At 37.6% G+C, this 17,685-nt stretch overlaps 3 protein-coding genes across 4 annotated transcripts; 1 reads left to right on the top strand and 2 right to left on the bottom strand.

Annotated features, from left to right (window-relative positions):
* Positions 1 to 515: 515 nt before the first annotated feature.
* Positions 516 to 4,356, bottom strand: LOC117290958 (endoplasmic reticulum resident protein 29-like). Its single transcript, XM_033772540.1, has 3 exons — positions 4,182 to 4,356; positions 2,573 to 2,711; positions 516 to 1,866 (listed from the first exon to the last, which is right to left on the bottom strand). The coding sequence occupies exons 1-3, from the start codon at positions 4,305 to 4,307 to the stop codon at positions 1,367 to 1,369; spliced, it is 765 nt and encodes a 254-aa protein (XP_033628431.1). The 5' UTR covers positions 4,308 to 4,356; the 3' UTR covers positions 516 to 1,366.
* A 359-nt stretch (positions 4,357 to 4,715) lies between these two features.
* On the top strand, positions 4,716 to 14,287 carry LOC117290959 (GATOR complex protein DEPDC5-like). Of its 2 annotated transcripts, XM_033772542.1 has the most exons (7): positions 4,716 to 4,786; positions 5,841 to 6,039; positions 6,836 to 6,923; positions 8,107 to 8,159; positions 9,760 to 9,932; positions 11,334 to 11,417; positions 13,991 to 14,287. In XM_033772542.1, exons 2-7 carry the CDS (start codon positions 6,006 to 6,008, stop codon positions 14,225 to 14,227), a joined length of 669 nt encoding a protein of 222 aa, XP_033628433.1. In that variant the 5' UTR covers positions 4,716 to 4,786; positions 5,841 to 6,005; the 3' UTR covers positions 14,228 to 14,287. The 2 variants fall into 2 exon arrangements, with proteins under 2 accessions (XP_033628433.1, XP_033628434.1); XM_033772543.1 differs by lacking the exon at positions 11,334 to 11,417.
* Positions 14,288 to 15,168: 881 nt separating this feature from the next.
* On the bottom strand, positions 15,169 to 16,302 carry LOC117290155 (kappa-type opioid receptor-like). The gene has a single exon (XM_033771410.1). The coding sequence runs from the start codon at positions 16,300 to 16,302 to the stop codon at positions 15,169 to 15,171; it is 1,134 nt and encodes a 377-aa protein (XP_033627301.1).
* Between the last annotated feature and the right edge of the window lie 1,383 nt (positions 16,303 to 17,685).

The raw sequence follows: 17,685 nt of genomic DNA, 5'->3' as shown, positions 1-17,685 counted from the left end.
TACAAAATGTAGCAACAAATTGTTCTAAAGAGGCCATGGTTGTGGTTTTACCATCTATATCTGCAGCCATGACAAGACGGGTGGAGGGATCCCAAAGAAAAATGAAACACAATTTTTATTTCAATTTGTGCTTGATTAAAAATGACCACATTCTTTAATGCAATTTTCTCGGTACATACAGCAACTTGGTGTTAAGTGACCATATTAATAATTTCAAAAATTTAGTTAAAAGTGATATATGCTTCTTGTGACCTTGTCAAGTCAAAAAACTTGAAAACAGTAACAGGGAAACACTATAGTAAATCTTACTATAACATTCTATAACATTCCCATTATCTATATCTATATCTGCAGCCATGACAAGACGGGTGGAGGGATCCCAAAGAAAAATGAAACACAATTTTTATTTCAATTTGTGCTTGATTAAAAATGACCACATTCTTTAATGCAATTTTCTCGGTACATACAGCAACTTGGTGTTAAGTGACCATATTAATAATTTCAAAAACTTAGTTAAAAGTGATATATGCTTCTTGTGACCTTGTCAAGTCAAAAAACTTGAAAACAGTAACAGGGAAACACTATAGTAAATCTTACTATAACATCCCCATTATCTAATGACCCTGATGTTAAAAGTTTCTTTGTGCAAATCTCCAAAGTTCTTTTCCTTTAAAGAAGATGTGTAAGATAATGTTTGGGGGCAGATTCTTTTTTTTACAGATTGGAGGTATTAAGTTTTCATAATAAAGGCATTACATAAAACAAATCGGCCAATGATACATGTAAGTGGCCGACTTGTTAATCAAAATTCATGATTTAAACAATATTTCATTGAGGTGTTGCATAGATTTATTTCAAAAATTTGTAATGAATTTTTTTTTCCTAATTCCAAATAGAGATATCGCTAACAAATATTTCAAAATTTCGTTTTGATGAGCTTGGAGCTGCTTGAACATCAAAAAAAAAAAAAATGTGTGTGAAGATTTTTTTAATAATTCCTACTTACATTACTACTCCAAAATTTAACTTCATTAAAATATTTTCATTCAATTTAGCCAGATAAATTTTTATTTAAGATTGCACATTTTTTCCTTGATACAAATTAGAATGATTTCAGGGTATAAATTTAATAACAATGTTAAAATTAAAAATGAGTTACATAACATTATTTTTTGCACTTGACAGCTGCAACGGAAATTGTGACATCTTTGAGTGAAGGTGAATATCCTACATCTTGAAAGTTAAAGTGTTCTTAAATGTGACAAATTAATTGAAATTCTACATAGTGAAGACTTCCCAAATTCATTTCCCTTGGAAATGTGCAAAACAAATTGGAAACAAAAATGTATCCCAGCTCTTTATTACCCTAGAGTTCTTCCTTAGAGTTAATGAAAGCCCTAAATGACGACAGAATATTCAACTTGGCTTCAAAAGTCTTTTTCTTTGCATCACTGACTTTCTCTTTCAGCAATTTCTTGACCCGCTCAATCTCCAAGATCACAAACTCTTTCCCCTTCTCCAGAATCTTTCTCATCACTTTGATGTAAATCTCTGCAGATTTCTTCTCGTCCTGCAACTCTAATTTCTCTTTTTCTTCTGCTGCCTTCTCAAGAAGCAAATTCTGCTTCATCTCGTCTCCGTTGACGAACTCCTTGACTATATTATCAAAGCTTTCAATGCAGCTCTCTCGACCAATCCAAAGGCCGGAATGTTCCTGAACAAAATCCAAGATGCTCGAGCTGATTATTTCTCCGATGTAGCTGATTGGCTCTTTCTTTCCTTGGAGGAAAAGTTTGTAAGTGGGTCGCTCTTCTTTGAGGATGTTGAAGCGTTCTGCTAAGTCACCATTTTCCTTACTTCCAAAATCTGTAATGACATGATTTGGAAAAATAAAGCATTTATTTTGCATTTTTAAATCAAAGCCCCTTCGTCAAGTCTTCATTTCTGCTAGAATGAAAACCTTAACTCCGTAGTAGGAGTAAATGTAATCTGTTTATGCAGCACTGGCAGCCATATTAAAATGAGCAAAATGGTTGATATTAACTTCAGTTGCAATCCCAACAAAACCATCTGCAAACTTGAAAATAGCCACATTTTCTTTTACTATTTGAGAGGCCGTTCAGGATGATAACAAATTTGTGTTTTATCCATTTATCTTGCAAAAAGTTTTGAAGGACTCTTTTAGTTTTAAATCATGAAGGGTTAGGCAAAAAAAAAAAAATACCAGTTGACCGCCCCGCCCACATCCTTTTTGGGGGTCGCATCCTTTTTTCGAACACTTGTAACCGTCGGTTTCATAAAACAATTATTAGTGAATGCCTACCAGTACCAGCAAATCTGTTATCCGACCCTGTTAGTGTTAGTGTTAACACAGGTCATCATGCAACTAATTATAAATAAGTTTGCGGTTGATTCAAACTGAAGAATTGGTGGCCTGTTTGATTTGAAATACTTTTAGCGGCCATCTTGAATAAAAATAGTACATAGTAAATAGTAAGGCCCTCATCCTCCTCTTTTTTGAAAAATCCGGACGATCAACTAGTATTTTTTATTATTTGGCCTTTGTATTCACCTTGTATTCCAACCTCAGCAATGAGTAATTCAGGCTGAGAACTCCCACCAGACGCTATCTTCTTATACTCTCCCTGCTTCTCTCCATGCGGATAGTTCTCATCAAACTTGACTAAGACCGCTTTGAATTTACCAATTACCTGAATCAAGATGAAATGTAGAAACTCAATTTTCGTTATAAAACAGTTTGTGCTTCATGGATTATATTTTATTCAAGATCATGGTAGCCCCACCTATGGGCTATGTGGCCGAACTCTCTCTGAATCTTGGAGAGAGTTGGTCACACAGGTGGGGCTACATATGTGGCCAAACGGTTTAAAGACACTGGACACTATTAGTGACTGTCAAAGACCAGTCTTCCCACTTGGTGTTTCTCAACATGTGAATAAAATAACAAACCTGTGAAAATTTGAACTCAATTGGTTGTCGAAGTTGTGAGATAATAAAGAAAGAAAAAACACCCTTGTCACACGAAGTTGTGTGCTTTCAGATGCTTGATTCGAGACCTCAAATTCTAAACCTGAGGTCTCGCAATCAAATTCGCGGAAAATTACTTCTTTCTCGAAAACTACATCCCTTCAAAGGGAGCCGTTTCTCGCAATGGTTTATACTACCAACCTCTCCCCTCCCTATAATAACTTGTTACAAAGTAAGGTTTTATGCTAATAATTATTTTGAGTAATTATCAATAGTGTCTACTGCCTTTAATGCACTGGACTCAATTCATTGGTAATTCTGATCAGCCGAGTGCGGGTTTGAATCCTGTGTCCCTAAGTCCGTTTATAATTGCAAGAGCAAGCAGTAGGCTACTTCTTCATCCTTGGCTTTTCTTTTGATGGGACGTAAAGCTGTAGGAGGTCCCGCTTGTTGTTGTAATTTGTATACAAAAAAAATGTTATTATAAAAATACAAAATTTAAGCTCGAAAGAGAACAGTCACTCAGAGTCAGACAGACAGTGCACTGCCCTGGGGCACTGAGCTGTTAATTAAGATATTATATAATAAGCATGTGTGTTTCTGCTGGCATCAATGCATTACACCAAGCTGCCTGCTGGCAAAATATCATTTCATTTCATTCATTTCAGATACATGTATTTCATGTCAACGTCATCAATAACATTGTTCAGAAAACATTTAATAACTTGTACCAAGGAAAACTTAATCCAGTTAATAACAAAAAATTGAAAATAGCTTGACGTTAACAAACATGTCATAGCCGATTGTAGGAAAAAGAAGCAAAAGCTTTGTTTCCCTCTTCCTTAAAGACAGGGACAATATCCACCGCAGTACCCAGTTTTAATAAGAATTGATAGATAATAACGCGGATAACTTTTCGTATGGCGCCACCACTTTTTCACTCATTTTTACAAAAAGGGATATATATCAATCAGGTAAATTAGATACCATATTATTTTATTTCGAATGAAAAAGTGGTGGCGCCATACGGAAACTTTTCCAATAACGCTGATACAAATGTTGTTACAATATGGCATGCTTTGATTGGACAATCCCAAAGGGAATGACAAAAAATGATTCACATGTATTGTACATGATGTAGGTCTATTTGATTTGTACCAAAATTAGTTGGGCGATCGACGGAAAATGTTTACCTTGTCAAATGTAAGTGAATCAAGCGCCACAGAGCCTTGAAAGCCGAAGGAGTTCACCAATCCAATACTAAATACCAAAACTGAAAGAATAAGGGAAAAAACATAAACATTTGGAGCCATTTCCATATTCAATGCGAGCACGACGATGTGTTTCTTGAATTTGTGTTGTAGTCCTGTTTTGATTTTTAATTCAGACTGGCGGCACACAGTGCACTCACTACATTCGTACATTAAGGCGTCTGGAGAGCAGACGTCGATGGATAAAAAATGAACAGTCGTAGACTTTCAATTTGAAAGTATACGACTGTTCATTTTTTATCCCCTTAGTTTTTAACTCTCAAATAGCTGTTATAACAAAATTTCGCTCAAAGTGGTAGTGTTGACACCATTAAATAAACCAAAGCAATCCAGCAACTAATAGTAGGCCCTACCTAGCAGTACCCATATATTAAGTTAATTGTAGCATCTAGTTTTAGAACTTTGGATGTGGTCCCTTACACGTGTGTAAGGTCATGACCTCACCAACATTTGGCAAAATCATAACATCGGATAGCCGTGATGGCCGCCAAATGGCATGTGGGTTGCTGATTAAAAGTTCGTAAAAGGTAAAACACCAGACCGCTTAATTTTTGTTTAAGATGGTTTTATGGATCACATTTTGGTGCCCACATTTTACTTGATCATGTTAACCTTTATTTAACGAAACTGTCGTTCACAAAATCCAATCAACATAACATAATGAAATGAAACGTTTTTGGAATTTGGGTTTCGACTTTTGTCTGTTTATGGTTTGTCATGTTTGTATTTCATTTGTAAACTTGGTAATTTTTTGTGAATCCACGCTGAATCATACATGTTTTAATATTTGTATTGATGTACGCATCAAACAGCGGACAACCGCAGCATGCGTGATATAATAAAGCCAGTCAATATCTCTCCTTATTACTTAGCAAAGTTGCCCCTGCAGTGCAAAGTCACCTCCCACAACACGCCCCTCCCCTTATATATAGATTATTAATACTGCATGTGTATCAACATGTATAGTCACAGTGGCATTCTCCACGTACTCTATGGCCATGGGTGCGTTCGATAAGCTTCCCTGGGTGTACCCCGCAGTCCTCACTCGGGTGAGCCCCTCTCACTAACTATACTGGTTCAATCAATTTTGGAATCGCAAATCTCTCTTTTTTTTCTCTTTTTTTAGCCAAATTTAGGCTCGAATTTTTGAGATTGCGGAGTGGATTTTCTGTCGTCCCATGGACAATGAGAGTTCAAAGGACACATGAGCCTAATTTTGGCCGTGAGAGTAGACGTCTATGAGGTTACGAGAGACGATAGCGGAACGAAACCGAAATAGTTCTAGGTGACCCACTGCATCTTACCTGAATTCAGGTTATGTGTTAATTAGCCTACAGGGATATTTCAACAAATACTCTATCAATCCATCTTGCCGACCGATGGGAGGATGAAGGTTCACTATGTCTCAACTAGATTATTAAAAAGAGAAGTTGTGGTTCCTGGATGTAAACAATAGGCCCTAATGTTTGCGTGACCAGGGAATTTTTCTCTGGAGGGTTTTCTTTAATGCATTATGATTTATTTTTAAGTTTAAATACTCTCATGTCTGCTGTAATCTAAATTCAGTCTGTTTTGTTTCAGATCAAAATGAAAAAAACAATGTACCGACTGACCACCTTCAACAAATAGATTCAGCCTTTATGTACATATATGTAGTCTCCGTACAAGCCGTGACAATGCCAGTCTGGCTCAAACCGCAATAAATCAACATAGGACTCAGGGGCATCGGAGAGAATTGACTGGAATATGAAGCTGTGGGTCCATCAGAAAAGCTTTAGTGGTGAGTAATCAATGGATTTCTCTGTTTTGGAAGAAAACTGCAATGTCTTTCTCTAGTATGTCCCCTATTTCAAATAGCATTTGTATTGTTACATTGACAGCACTGGTCATTGTCAGTGCTGATACAGTATATTGTCGCATCAAAAGAGTTGCTCACTGAAATGGCGTCTGTGAATACTTCATGTTTCAGCCAGAGTTGCTCATTTTGTGCCTGTGGGCTGTACACAACTTTGCAAGTTTTGTATCCCCATTTGTATCTTTCACTCAATTGCAAAATAATAATAATAATAATAATAATAATAATAATAATAATAATAATAATAATAATAACACAGCATTTTTAAAGGTGCGCTAAATCTGGTGAAAAACCATTCAAAGGCGCCGGTCAAGATGGAAAGATGGAAAATTCTCAAGTGTTGGGAAAGCAAGTGTGAACAGGTGTGTCTTGAGTTGCTGCTGAAAGATGGAGATGTTAAATGTATTTCCCTGAGGTTTTCAGGGAGTGAATTCCAGAGCCTGGGTGCTGTAATGAAAAACCTCCTGTCCCCATTGCTGGCTAGACGAGACCGGGGAACAAGGAGCATGTTGCTGGTGAAAATACCCTGTAACTTTGGTAGCCACTGCTAGTGATGCACCCAGTATGTCCAGTTGGGAGACTCTGATTGGTTGGCTTGGGTGGGCTGGTAGATGGATTGGGGCGATCGTTGGCTGCAGGCTCCCTCTTAGGTCCTGTTGGTTTTTTGTTAAACATTTTCAATTTAGTTTATTAAAATAAGTTGGAGTTTTATTCCTTTCAGAGGAGGAGCTCATTTTGAACCCAAAGGAGTTCCCCGGCATAAAAGTGGGTGATATCTTGGAGATTTTTCACCCGGATGAAAAGAACAGGTGAGTTGTAGCATGATTACAAATTTGAAACAAACAAACAAAGAAACAAACCAACACACTGCGTCTTCTAAAAAGATGGTTTCTAAGATGGTTTTTATCGTCCTCGTTGGTTGATGGTCGATTCTGAAAGGCGACTTCACAACGTGTTTGATTTACTCAGATGTCATCCTTTTGGGTGAAAAGATTCACACCAGTGTACTTAAAAAACTGTTAAAGTCCTCTTCCTCTTCATGTTCAAGTGGACGTTCACAATTTATTCTTTAGAAGTAAGGATTTGGTGATAGGGTGTCCAAGTTCTAAATCTGAGGTCTTGAAATCAATCTCTTGGAAAATTACTTCCTTCTCGAAAACTTAAGTTACTTCAGAGGGAGGACTAAAGAAAGATTCAATTCTTTTGAAAACTTTCAGTTGCACCAAATCATTATTTTCTTCAACCTAATTTTCCCTCTTACATTGTGCATGTAGCTTGTCAATGTTAGGTCCTGTTAGATTTTTTTATTTCTCATCCCCTGTCTGTCTTATCTCAAGTTCGGACAAGTAACTAGTCCAAACTTACGACTAGCCGTAAGTTTCTCGTACGAAGGTCCTAAGATCTTTGTGAAATCGACTCTGTAATTATCTTGTTTTCAAAAGACATTGAACGTTGATACAATTATTGGAGCTATACAAGACACAGTGAGCTTTTGTGACTGCTCAGTGTAAACCTAAACAGGTCTAGCTTGGCTGCCTACAAATTGTAGCTGAGCTCGATCTCTTTGTACATAATACAGAGATGCAAAGTCCAGGGGCCAGCTATGGGTGAGATTTTTCATAGCTCACCACCACCCCCCCCAACAACATTTAGTTGTATGGCTGGAGATTATCAAATGGAATCAATTAATATTTATTATGAAAACTGGAAGATTGTTATATTATGAATGACGAATACTTAATTATATTGTCTATAAACATATCAAATATTACTTCAAAAAACACTAAATCAAATCAAATTATGAAAACTTCAAACTTCAAGTTTTTTAGATGGAAATATTTCTCTTGATCAATTGTGGTGGTATGGGTTCAATTTAATTTTTAGTATTTGTTCTGAAATAATTTTGCATTGTAATTTGTCTTAAAAAAATGGGTGCATGAAGGTTTTTTTCCTAAAAATGAAATAACCTAGAATCCACCTTTTTTTCAATAGCCATCTCCTGTTACAAGTAAACACATTGAAAGATGTAGAGCTACCACAGAAGGGTAAGTTTAACAAACACACAAAAAGATGAATTTTCTATAAAATAGCTAAGTTAAGTTTTACCATTAAAGGAAGTGGACAGTATTGGTAATTACTCAAACAAATTATTAGCACAAAATCTCACTTCGTACTGAGTAATGGGGAGAGGTTGATAGTAAAACATTGTGAGAAATGGCTCCCTCTGAAGTGACGTAGTTTTCGAGAAAGATTTGAGGTCATGAAATCAAGCATCTGAAAGCACGCCATTTCGTGTGACCAGGGTGTTTTTTCTTTCGTTATCATCTCGCAACTTCGACAACCAATTGACATGATTGAGCTCAAGTTTTCACAGATTTGTTGTTTTGTGCAATATGTTGAGATACAACAAGTGAGAAGACTGGTCTTTGACAATACCAATAGTGTCCACTGTCTTTAAACTAAAGATAACAATATATATATATTTTTTTTTAGGCATAAAAATAATGTTTCAATACAAAGAAAAGATGATGAAACAAAATGTTGTAGTAGACCTACTTTTTTTGCTGGGATGTTTTCTTTTTATTTAAAGAACAATAACCAACACTTTCCAAGTTTTTCTGGGTCTTCAACCTAAGACATTTTGGCCCAAGAGAGGGCAGTGTTTCTGTGTTAGTGACACTGCCCCATCACTGTGACATTATGGTCGTGTCATGGCCGAGCGGTTAAGGGCACGGGATTCAAGCTCTGGTGTTTGATCAGCAGAGCGTGGGTTTGAATCCCGGTCGTGACACTTGCTACCTAAAATTGGGGAAGTTGTGCTTTCTGCTCTATCAGCTAGGCTTTGGACTGATGGCAACCCAAGCCTACATCCGGATGGACTGTTTCAGCCCACACCTTGAAGTGGCCTTCAGGCCTTGTGTGTCTGGCAACTTGCATATAAAAATAAAAAAAATAAAATAAAAAATATATATTGTTTTTTCCCAAAGCACTTCTGTTGGTTTTTGTATACACCAGTGGTTTAAGTTATTAAAGTTTCCAAGACTAGGATTTCAAGACTAGGTACTATTACAGTCATCAAGATTTGTTGTACATTACCCCACTTTCACAATTCGTCTTAAAATTCAAAAAACAGCAACAACTTCATATTAAGTTGTTATTAATTGTTGTTTAAATAATTTCATAATTTAAAGGCAGTGGACACTATTGGTAATTACTCAAAATAATTATTAGCATAAAACCTTTCTTGGTCACGAGTAATGGGGAGAGGTCGATGGTATAAAACATTTTGAGAAACGGCTCCCTCTGAAGTGCCATAGTTTTCGAGAAAGAAGTAATTTTCCACGAATTTGATTTAGAGACCTCAGATTTAGAACTTGAGGTCTCGAAATCAACCATCTAAACGCACACAACTTCATGTGACAAGGGTGTTTTTTCTTTCATTATTATCTCGTAAGTTCGATGACTGATTGAGCTCAAGTTTTCACAGGTTTGATATTTTATGCATATGTGGAGATACATCAACTGTGAAGCCTAGTCTTTGACAATTACCAATAGTGTCCACTGCCTTTAACAATCATGCATAAAAAATGCCTTTAAAAAACAGATCAATAACCTTCAGAATTTATGATTTTTGTTTTTTAATAGAGATTATCAGCGTGGATCAGACGATAGCTAACCTGTTCCAACTGAGAGCCTACAAAGATGTTGAGGTTTGCCGTGTGTCGTCAGTTCAAGATGTTGGTCTGGATCTTGTGGAGTTGGTCTTTAAAGATCAGTACATCAGTCGCAGTGACATGTGGCGACTCAAGAACAGCCTGGTAGGAAAAATAGTAGTACAGTAGAGGAACTCCTCAGATTACCTTATTACTTCTGCGTAAGGGGAGGGAGGAAGTGTCGTGGCCGAGCAGTTGTTATAAGAGCACAGAAATCAAGCTCTGCTGTATCTGATCAGCAGAGTGTTGGTTCGAGACACGGTTGTGACACTTGTGTCCTAGGATGGGACGTAAAGCTGAGGGCCTTGTGTGTTGTTTTAAAAACTATTGCTCGCATAAAAGATGGTAAAGACCCCATTACACACCTATTTCTAATACTACATGTAGCACTAGGACATTCATCAGTCTGTCTGTCTTTGTTTGTCCTTTGTTCTTGCGTTTCTTCCACATGACAAATTTTATAAAGCTGATTGGCATATCAGTTTGCTTAGCATGGGAAAGACTTACTTAGTGAAAACAATGGTTTACCAGCCCCAGTATTCTTGCCTCTACCAATTTCAAGTCTACATGTGCAGTGAAATCCTGCATACTGTACATGTGATACGATGCCCAGCACTCATCCTTATCTCTTTAAAGGCAGTGGACACTATTGGTAATTGTCAAACACTAGCCTTCACAGTTGGGGTATCTCAACATATGCATAAAATAACAAACCTGTGAAAATTTGAACTCAATCGGTCATCAAACTTGCGAGATAATAATGGAAGAAAAAAGCACACTTGTTACACAAAGTTGTGTGTGTTTAGATGGTTGATTTCAAGACCTCAAGTTCTAAATCTGAGGTCTTAAAATCAAATTCGTGGAAAATTACTTCTTTTTCGTAAACTGTGGCACTTCAGAGGGAGCAAGTTCTCACAATGTTTTATACCACCAACCTCTCCCCATTACTTGTCACCAAGAAAGGTTTTATGCTAATATTTATTTTGAGTAATTACCAAAAGTGTCCACTGCCTTTAAATCATTGATGTGGCTGTGAGTTTAGCCATAGCAGTTCTGATACTTCACGAAGGCAACAACAGCGATTGCCTCTGCTACCCCCTTTAGTGCCCTTTGAAATGTTCCAATAGAAATTAAACTTTCCTCATAGGGATGCCCTCTACCTTTAATAAAACGTCTTCCTTGGTGCTCTTGCACTTTCAAAAACGAAGCATCCAGCCTCGCATGATTACTGGCAAACCAAAAAATGACAACATCACCTGTTTAGAAAACATTCAGGGATGCAGCCCCCTCCCCTTTACAGTTTGTACGCTTGCAAATATTGTCAATGTGAATGACCCCTAAACAGAGTCATAGAATTAACCCTTTTTCGGTAAATGTGTAAGCTCTACTGAATGATTAACTTTGTGACTATGCTTCCTATCATTTCCTCCTCCATCTCAATCCTCTTCCCTGTACTTCATACTTTTCTTTTTTAAACAACCCCCCACCCCCCTCTCGGCAAGTCAGCTTCCCGAGCCAATCCCGAGTGTCCCCCATCCTATCAAGCAGCTGAAGGAATCTCTTGGGGGTTTCTCACCCTCATCCTCAAGGGTAAGGATGTGGAAGAAAGAAACACAAAACAACCCAAGTGTCCATTGCAACAAGAAGCGTTGAGTACCCACTTCAAAGAATGAATGATTACTTGAGATGGTTGTCTTGCACTTGAAGTCCTTGCTCTGATGCACCATTCCCCTTGAGTTTTTTTCTTTTCTTTTCAAGTACGGTTAGTGTAACTAAAACACCATGTACGTGACATATCTCTCTGTTAGTTGTGGCAGTGTTTAAAAAAAGGAAAACAACTTAATTCTTCTTCTAACACCACTTTTTCTAGAACCACTACAACTTAGACACTTGGGGTGTGTTCGTTTAGCTTTATACCTGGGTTGACCCGATCCACAAGCGGGGCACCTGGGGCTGACCCGAGGTGCACTGACATCACCACACAACTGGATGCGTGTTTTTTCCAGGAAGAACGTGGGTTATTATCTGCACACGTTCGTCCTGGAAAAAAAAATAGGCGACGTTTTCAGGACGAACGTTGGGTAATTATCTGCCCATGTTCATCCTGGAAAAAGAAACACGCCAGTCGGATGAGCACACCGGGGTTGACCCAGGAGGAAGCTTATCGAACGCACCCAAAGTGTTACCCCAGACCGTAAGTCTTATCCCTTTCCCTTTGTTATGAGCTATCCTGTACTTTAGAATTGTAACCCTGTGCCTGTAACTTCAATACTTTTTAAAAGGTTGCGAAGACTGGACAAGTTTTTCTTGTCAGAATTCCAAGGACATTTCGTATAGGGAAGCACCGCTTCCTCAAACTAAATTAGTTGTGATCCAAACACATTCATGAAAATGTTTCAATTTTCATGGGCAAGAGAATGTTTTTAAAGTTACTTTTCAATGGCAGAGAATTAGTTTGTCGTTTTGGTGAAAGCAGTTGCTTAGTGCATACCTAAAAAAAAAAACATCAACGTCCAATTCACAAACTTGAAAGTAAACTCCATTCAGTTATCATTGCATTACATATTTGCATGTGTGTTTAATTTACCATAAAGATCATGTTTTAAATCGTCTTGTTGATAAAGTCAAATGCATGATGATGCCTGGTTCAATCACAATGCCTGGTCAGCATGATTGTCATACAAATCGCAATCAAATATTGATTTACCCCACGTCCAGTACTCCAAATTGGGGGTAAGACCCACACAGTCATAGCTTGTTTAGAACAACTATTGAGTCTTTTCTTTTACAGGAACAAATAATACATTGAAAATAATGAATTGCTTTGGGCAGAATTATTAATTGTTTAATTAGTCATACATTTTTCTTTATTTTGCTGATATGGTTTTTGTTATTTGATGTTTGATTTTAAATGTTAAAATTGTCCTTGTTATAATTCTATTTCATTTTATTTTTTTTTGTTGGTCCTGTGAAGCTTATCATTTTTTCTTATGCAGATTGATACGTTCTTCAATGATACTATTCATTAATTAAAGCCATTGGACCCTTTCGGTTCAGAAAAAAAAATAAAAGTTCACAGATTTACAAATAACTTACAGGGTTTACAGAATGCAATGGTGGAAGACTTCTCTTGAAATATTATTCCATGAAATGCTTTACTTTTTGAGAAAACAGCAGAACAATATAAATTCTCGTTAAATTCTCGTTAACGAGATTTATTTTAAACACATGTCATGACATGGCGAAACGCGGGGAAACAAGGGTGGGTTTTTCCGTTGTTTTCTACCGACTCCGATAACCGATTGAGCCTAAATTTTCACAGGTTTGTTATTTGATATAGAAGTTTGGGCCTTGGACAACACTGTTTACCGAAAGGGTCCAATGGCTTTAAAGGAACATTACAAAAAAACAAAACAGTTGCTGGCAGTGTAAGCACTATACGTAATCCACCATTACGTAAACCGACAAACCTGAAGTTTGGGATCGATTGGCCATCTGGGTCACAAGAAAAAAATGAAAACGGAGTACACATTATGCATGACATCAATTAAAACATTTTTTTTTAAAACCCTCACTAACTGACTGAGCAAAAACACTACAAGCAGGAAATAGTTGTATTTATTTCTCATCAAATGTGACATTTCAGACAGAAATACTTCAAGGGATGTTTTCTTCTATCATCATCATAAAGACCGTGTAAATCTGTGATCTTAAGATTTTTTGATTACCAAATTCCTTAAAGGCAGTGGACACTATTGGTAATTGTCAAAGACTAGCCTTCACAGGTGTATCTCAACATATGCATAAAATAACAAACCTGCGATAATTTGAGCTCAATCGGTCATTGAAGTTGCGAGATAATAATGAAAGAAAAAAACACCCTTGTCACACGGAGTTGTGTGCGTTTATTTCGAGACCTCAAGTTCTAAATCTGAGGTCTCGAAATTAAATTCGTGGAAAATTACTTCTTTCTCAAAAACTATGGCACTTCAGAGGGAGCCGTTTCTCACAATGTTTTATACCATCAACCTCTCCCCATTTAATACTTGTCACAAAGAAAGGTTTTATGCTAATAATTATTTTGAGTAATTACCAATAGTGTCCACTGCCTTTAATGTTCCTTTATTACTATTTATTTATAACATACTTGAATTTCTCTCCAGGTGCGATCTTGCCTCCATGTCCAGCAGAAGATAGAATACTCCGGTATCCGGGCTCAGGTCAACGAACTATGGGCTCGTGGAGAGAAGGTGATGTGTGGTGCAGTGACTGAAGATACACGCGTTGCGTTTCGCTCGGCCACTGCCATGGTGTACATGTTCATACAGATGAGCTCAGAGATGTGGGACTTTGACACGTGCGGTAAGTTCTTTTTTTGTGTCTCTTTGTCAAGATTTTGATTGATTATCAAAGGTTGTGGACACTATTGGTAATTACTCAAAATAATTGTTAGCATAAAAACTTACTTGGTAACGAGCAATGGAGAGCTGTTGATTGTACAAAACACTGTGAGAAATGGCTCCCTCTGAAGCAACAACGTTTTTGAGAAAGGCGGAATTTTTCACTCGAATAATATTCAAGGACTGAAGACCTTTTTGGGCATCTGAAAGCTCACACATTTGTGCAACAAGTGCGTTTTTCTTTCCTTATTCTCTCCCAAATTGTGCACAGATTTGTTCTTTTATTTTATTCACCAACATGACCAAGTATGAATACTGGTCTTTGATAATTACCAAAAGTGTCCAGTGCCTTTAATTAAAGGTATGCTACAGGAGTGGTGTATCGGACCAAACCCATCAGAATGTGCTTTACAGATGTCAGTTTCCTTCATTGCTATTATTATGTACACTGGTTAACTTCCTACATGTAGCTACACGTAAGGCTCCCGATCTAAAAGACCAACACTGTTTTGTGTACCTTCAAGAACGTTGTAACGGTTTTGTGTACCCCCAACAAATACCTCAAAGAGGATCAAAAATGTTTGTAAGTACAACAAGGTCGTAACCAGTGCGAAATAGTTGCATATGAACTAGATCTGAAGAAAGCATTATTGTATCATTACAATTGTGCGCAAAACAATGTACTATTGTCCTTGCAAGATATTGAGTATTTCTCGGTTCATAAACTTGGTGCAAAAATGCGTGAAGCGAATTACCAAATGCAAATTATAGGCCTAATCGATCAGGTACGAGTTATTTTCCAAATTGTGACACGGGAAATTCTCTAGTCTTTCACAGTTTGTCTGACAAATAAACCATACGTAAATGTTTAACTGACTTGAGAAGATTGTCTAATGATCTGTGATTTTGAGTATGGAATAGAGCCAGACGAATTGAAGTAGTCACAGTCTAGTTTCAAATGTCTCACTTGTCGTCGTCGGTGAGGTGATTTGGGAGGCTGAGTTGTCAATCTTTGATGCTCTAGTTGTGGTAGCCTGTTGTCTCATCAGTCTTGCCTTGGGTTGACATTGAAACACTTGGATTAATGCCGTTCTGTACTGTCCACTCATCATTCCATAAATCAATGGATTGATGAAAGTGTTCATCAACTGAGGAAGGCTCGATATCCATACGCCAGCATTTCCAAGGGCTGTGCTCAAAGGATCCTGAATCTGCGCTAAAAGACTAACCCATGCGGTCAGACTTATCACGCGGTATGGTGTCTGGCAGATGAAGAATACAACTCCATTGACAATCAGCATCTTGGCTACTTGGTTCCGAACTTGTACAGCCTTTGGGTCTTGGATCATTCTGCTGACGGAACCGCGTTTGTTTAATGTTATTACAATACGTGCATACATGTAGATGTTAGCCACCATTGCTATCAACCAGGGTAAATTTACAAGCGGTAAAGTGTAGTATGGTACCCAGGGTTGGACAGGACCACAGTATGATCTTATCAAAGGGAATCCTAGGTACTCGTCCTCATCTGGCCATTGTAGGCAATCCGTGTAGAGAGTCGCTGAACTGAGAACAGTCACTGCAGCAAATGCAAAGCCAACCAACCAACAGATTGCCAATGATGTGAGAGTAAGCCCCCTGCCGCGTATTTTCAGATGTTTCATTGGATGACACAAGGCAAGGTACCTCTCAAAGGACATGCTAGTCACCAGTGCGATGGATGCAAAATATCCTGTATTTGTAACAGTAATAAAACAGCCACACCCAGCCGAACCCATAAAAGGGGTGTGGGGTACCATCGGTGATGATGCGTACCTCCAAATGTGGTAAAACGCTGACATAATTAAGTACAGAAGATCGGCCAGGGCCAAGTGTGCCAAGTAAATGCTTGTCACAGATCTCAGTTTTGGAACGCGATAAATGACAAAGAGAAATGTAGCATTGGTGATAACTCCAAGACCCAGGATAATTGGGATGATGACGGTAATAATGATGGTGTCTGCTGGAGTAAAAAGCCACTCAGAAACTGTCTCCTCAGTGATGTTATAAGAAGCACTGCAGTCCTCTGACACCATTGTTGTGTTTAAATCCATCACTGAATAAGAGAATATCACATGGATAAATGTTTGAAGGTTTCCTAGTCTTGACAAAATATGTTAGTTTATGCCATCAGTACTGCTTCTGAAACAAAAGCAGTCTTGCAAAACTATGCCAAAAACGATTTAATTTTTTTTAGAAACTAGAGCTTGACAGAAATGAGAGTCTCCTCTACATAGACTGAAGCCTCATCGTCATATAGTCTGAATAATCTTGACAGTCAACACACGTTATGTCTTGTACATATGAGAGGTGGTCACGAATGGTGGTCATCTTGCTGCATTTTTAAACACTCTTTTCTCAAAGTGTAATTTTTGATGTTGCATCTTTAAACACTCCATCATCATCTGCAACCTGCTCCAATTCTGTCTGTTTGCTCCTGTAACAAACGTTCCTCGCATCCATTATGTGATTTATCATTTGAGTAATTCCATTTAATCATCTACAAGGACCTACATGTGCATGTACCTGTCAAAACATTTTTCCAAATTGTCGTAACTGTGTTTTGCCTCTTTTTTTGTGTGTGTGAGGGAATTGAGGCTGTACACTTTCCCATTGTCACTGGTCCTTAATCCATACGTTGACTTCAGTGATCACTGATAAGACATAGCGGTTTAATTAATAATTGTACAAGGGATTAAACTAATGAATAATCTCACTGCTTAATTAAAGGTTTAACTCTATATTTAGGTTGTGTGTCTTAAGGTCTCATCCTGTTGGTTTTGTGATATCAGTATTAGACAGTGGACACTAATGGTAAATACTCAAAATAATTATTGGCATAATTAAACCTTACTTGGCAACGAGTAATGGAGAGCCGTTTATAGTATAAAACATTGTGAGAAACGGCTCCCTCTGAAGTAATCTAGTGTTCGAGAAAGAAGTAATTATTCCACGAATTTGATTTCGAGACCTCTGATTTAGAATTTGAGGTCTCGAAATCAGGCATCTGAAGGCACACAACTTTGTGTGACAAGGGTGCTTTTTTCTTTCATTATCTCGCAACATCAACGACCGATTGAGCTCAAATTTCACAGGTTTGTTGTTTTATATGCATAAATGTTGAGCATATGTTGAGATACAAGTGTGAAGGGTAGTCTGTGACAATAACCAATAGTGTCCAGTGTCTTTAAGTCACTCCAAGTGGGACAGTGCAATGTACTTATAATGTACTTCTTGTTTGTACTTTTGATTAATAATTGTAAAATACCCTCACTTTAAACAGGTAAACACAAAACTCCAACTACATTGTTTTAACTAAATCTCTCATCCGTAGGGAATTTGGGGGTGGGGGGGGGGTTGGATATCTACGTCTAAGTCGTATTTTTTTGTGAGGGAGGGAGGCAGTGTACATTTACCAA

Source organism: Asterias rubens, chromosome 5 (assembly GCF_902459465.1).
Source record: "Asterias rubens chromosome 5, eAstRub1.3, whole genome shotgun sequence".
Classification (NCBI taxonomy): domain Eukaryota; kingdom Metazoa; phylum Echinodermata; class Asteroidea; order Forcipulatida; family Asteriidae; genus Asterias; species Asterias rubens.
The sequence above is the reverse complement of the archived record's forward strand: the minus strand, read 5'-3'. Positions and strand labels throughout refer to the sequence as shown.

What these genes read in the sequence shown, in the direction of transcription:
- LOC117290959 (XM_033772542.1), top strand. Translation starts at nt 6,006, where the DNA reads ATGAAGCTGTGGGTCCATCAGAAAAGCTTTAGTG. An exon ending in TGTAGAGCTACCACAGAAGG is followed by an intron (nt 8,160 to 9,759) that starts GTAAGTTTAACA and finishes GTTTTTTAATAG; the next exon opens with AGATTATCAGCGTGGATCAG. An exon ending in TCTCACCCTCATCCTCAAGG is followed by an intron (nt 11,418 to 13,990) that starts GTAAGGATGTGG and finishes ATTTCTCTCCAG; the next exon opens with GTGCGATCTTGCCTCCATGT.
- LOC117290958 (XM_033772540.1), bottom strand. Translation starts at nt 4,307, where the DNA reads ATGGAAATGGCTCCAAATGTTTATGTTTTTTCCCTTATTCTTTCAGTT. An exon ending in ATTCACTTACATTTGACAAG is followed by an intron (nt 2,712 to 4,181) that starts GTAAACATTTTC and finishes ATCTTGATTCAG; the next exon opens with GTAATTGGTAAATTCAAAGC. An exon ending in TGCTGAGGTTGGAATACAAG is followed by an intron (nt 1,867 to 2,572) that starts GTGAATACAAAG and finishes ATGTCATTACAG; the next exon opens with ATTTTGGAAGTAAGGAAAAT.
- LOC117290155 (XM_033771410.1), bottom strand. Translation starts at nt 16,302, where the DNA reads ATGGTGTCAGAGGACTGCAGTGCTTCTTATAACATCACTGAGGAGACA.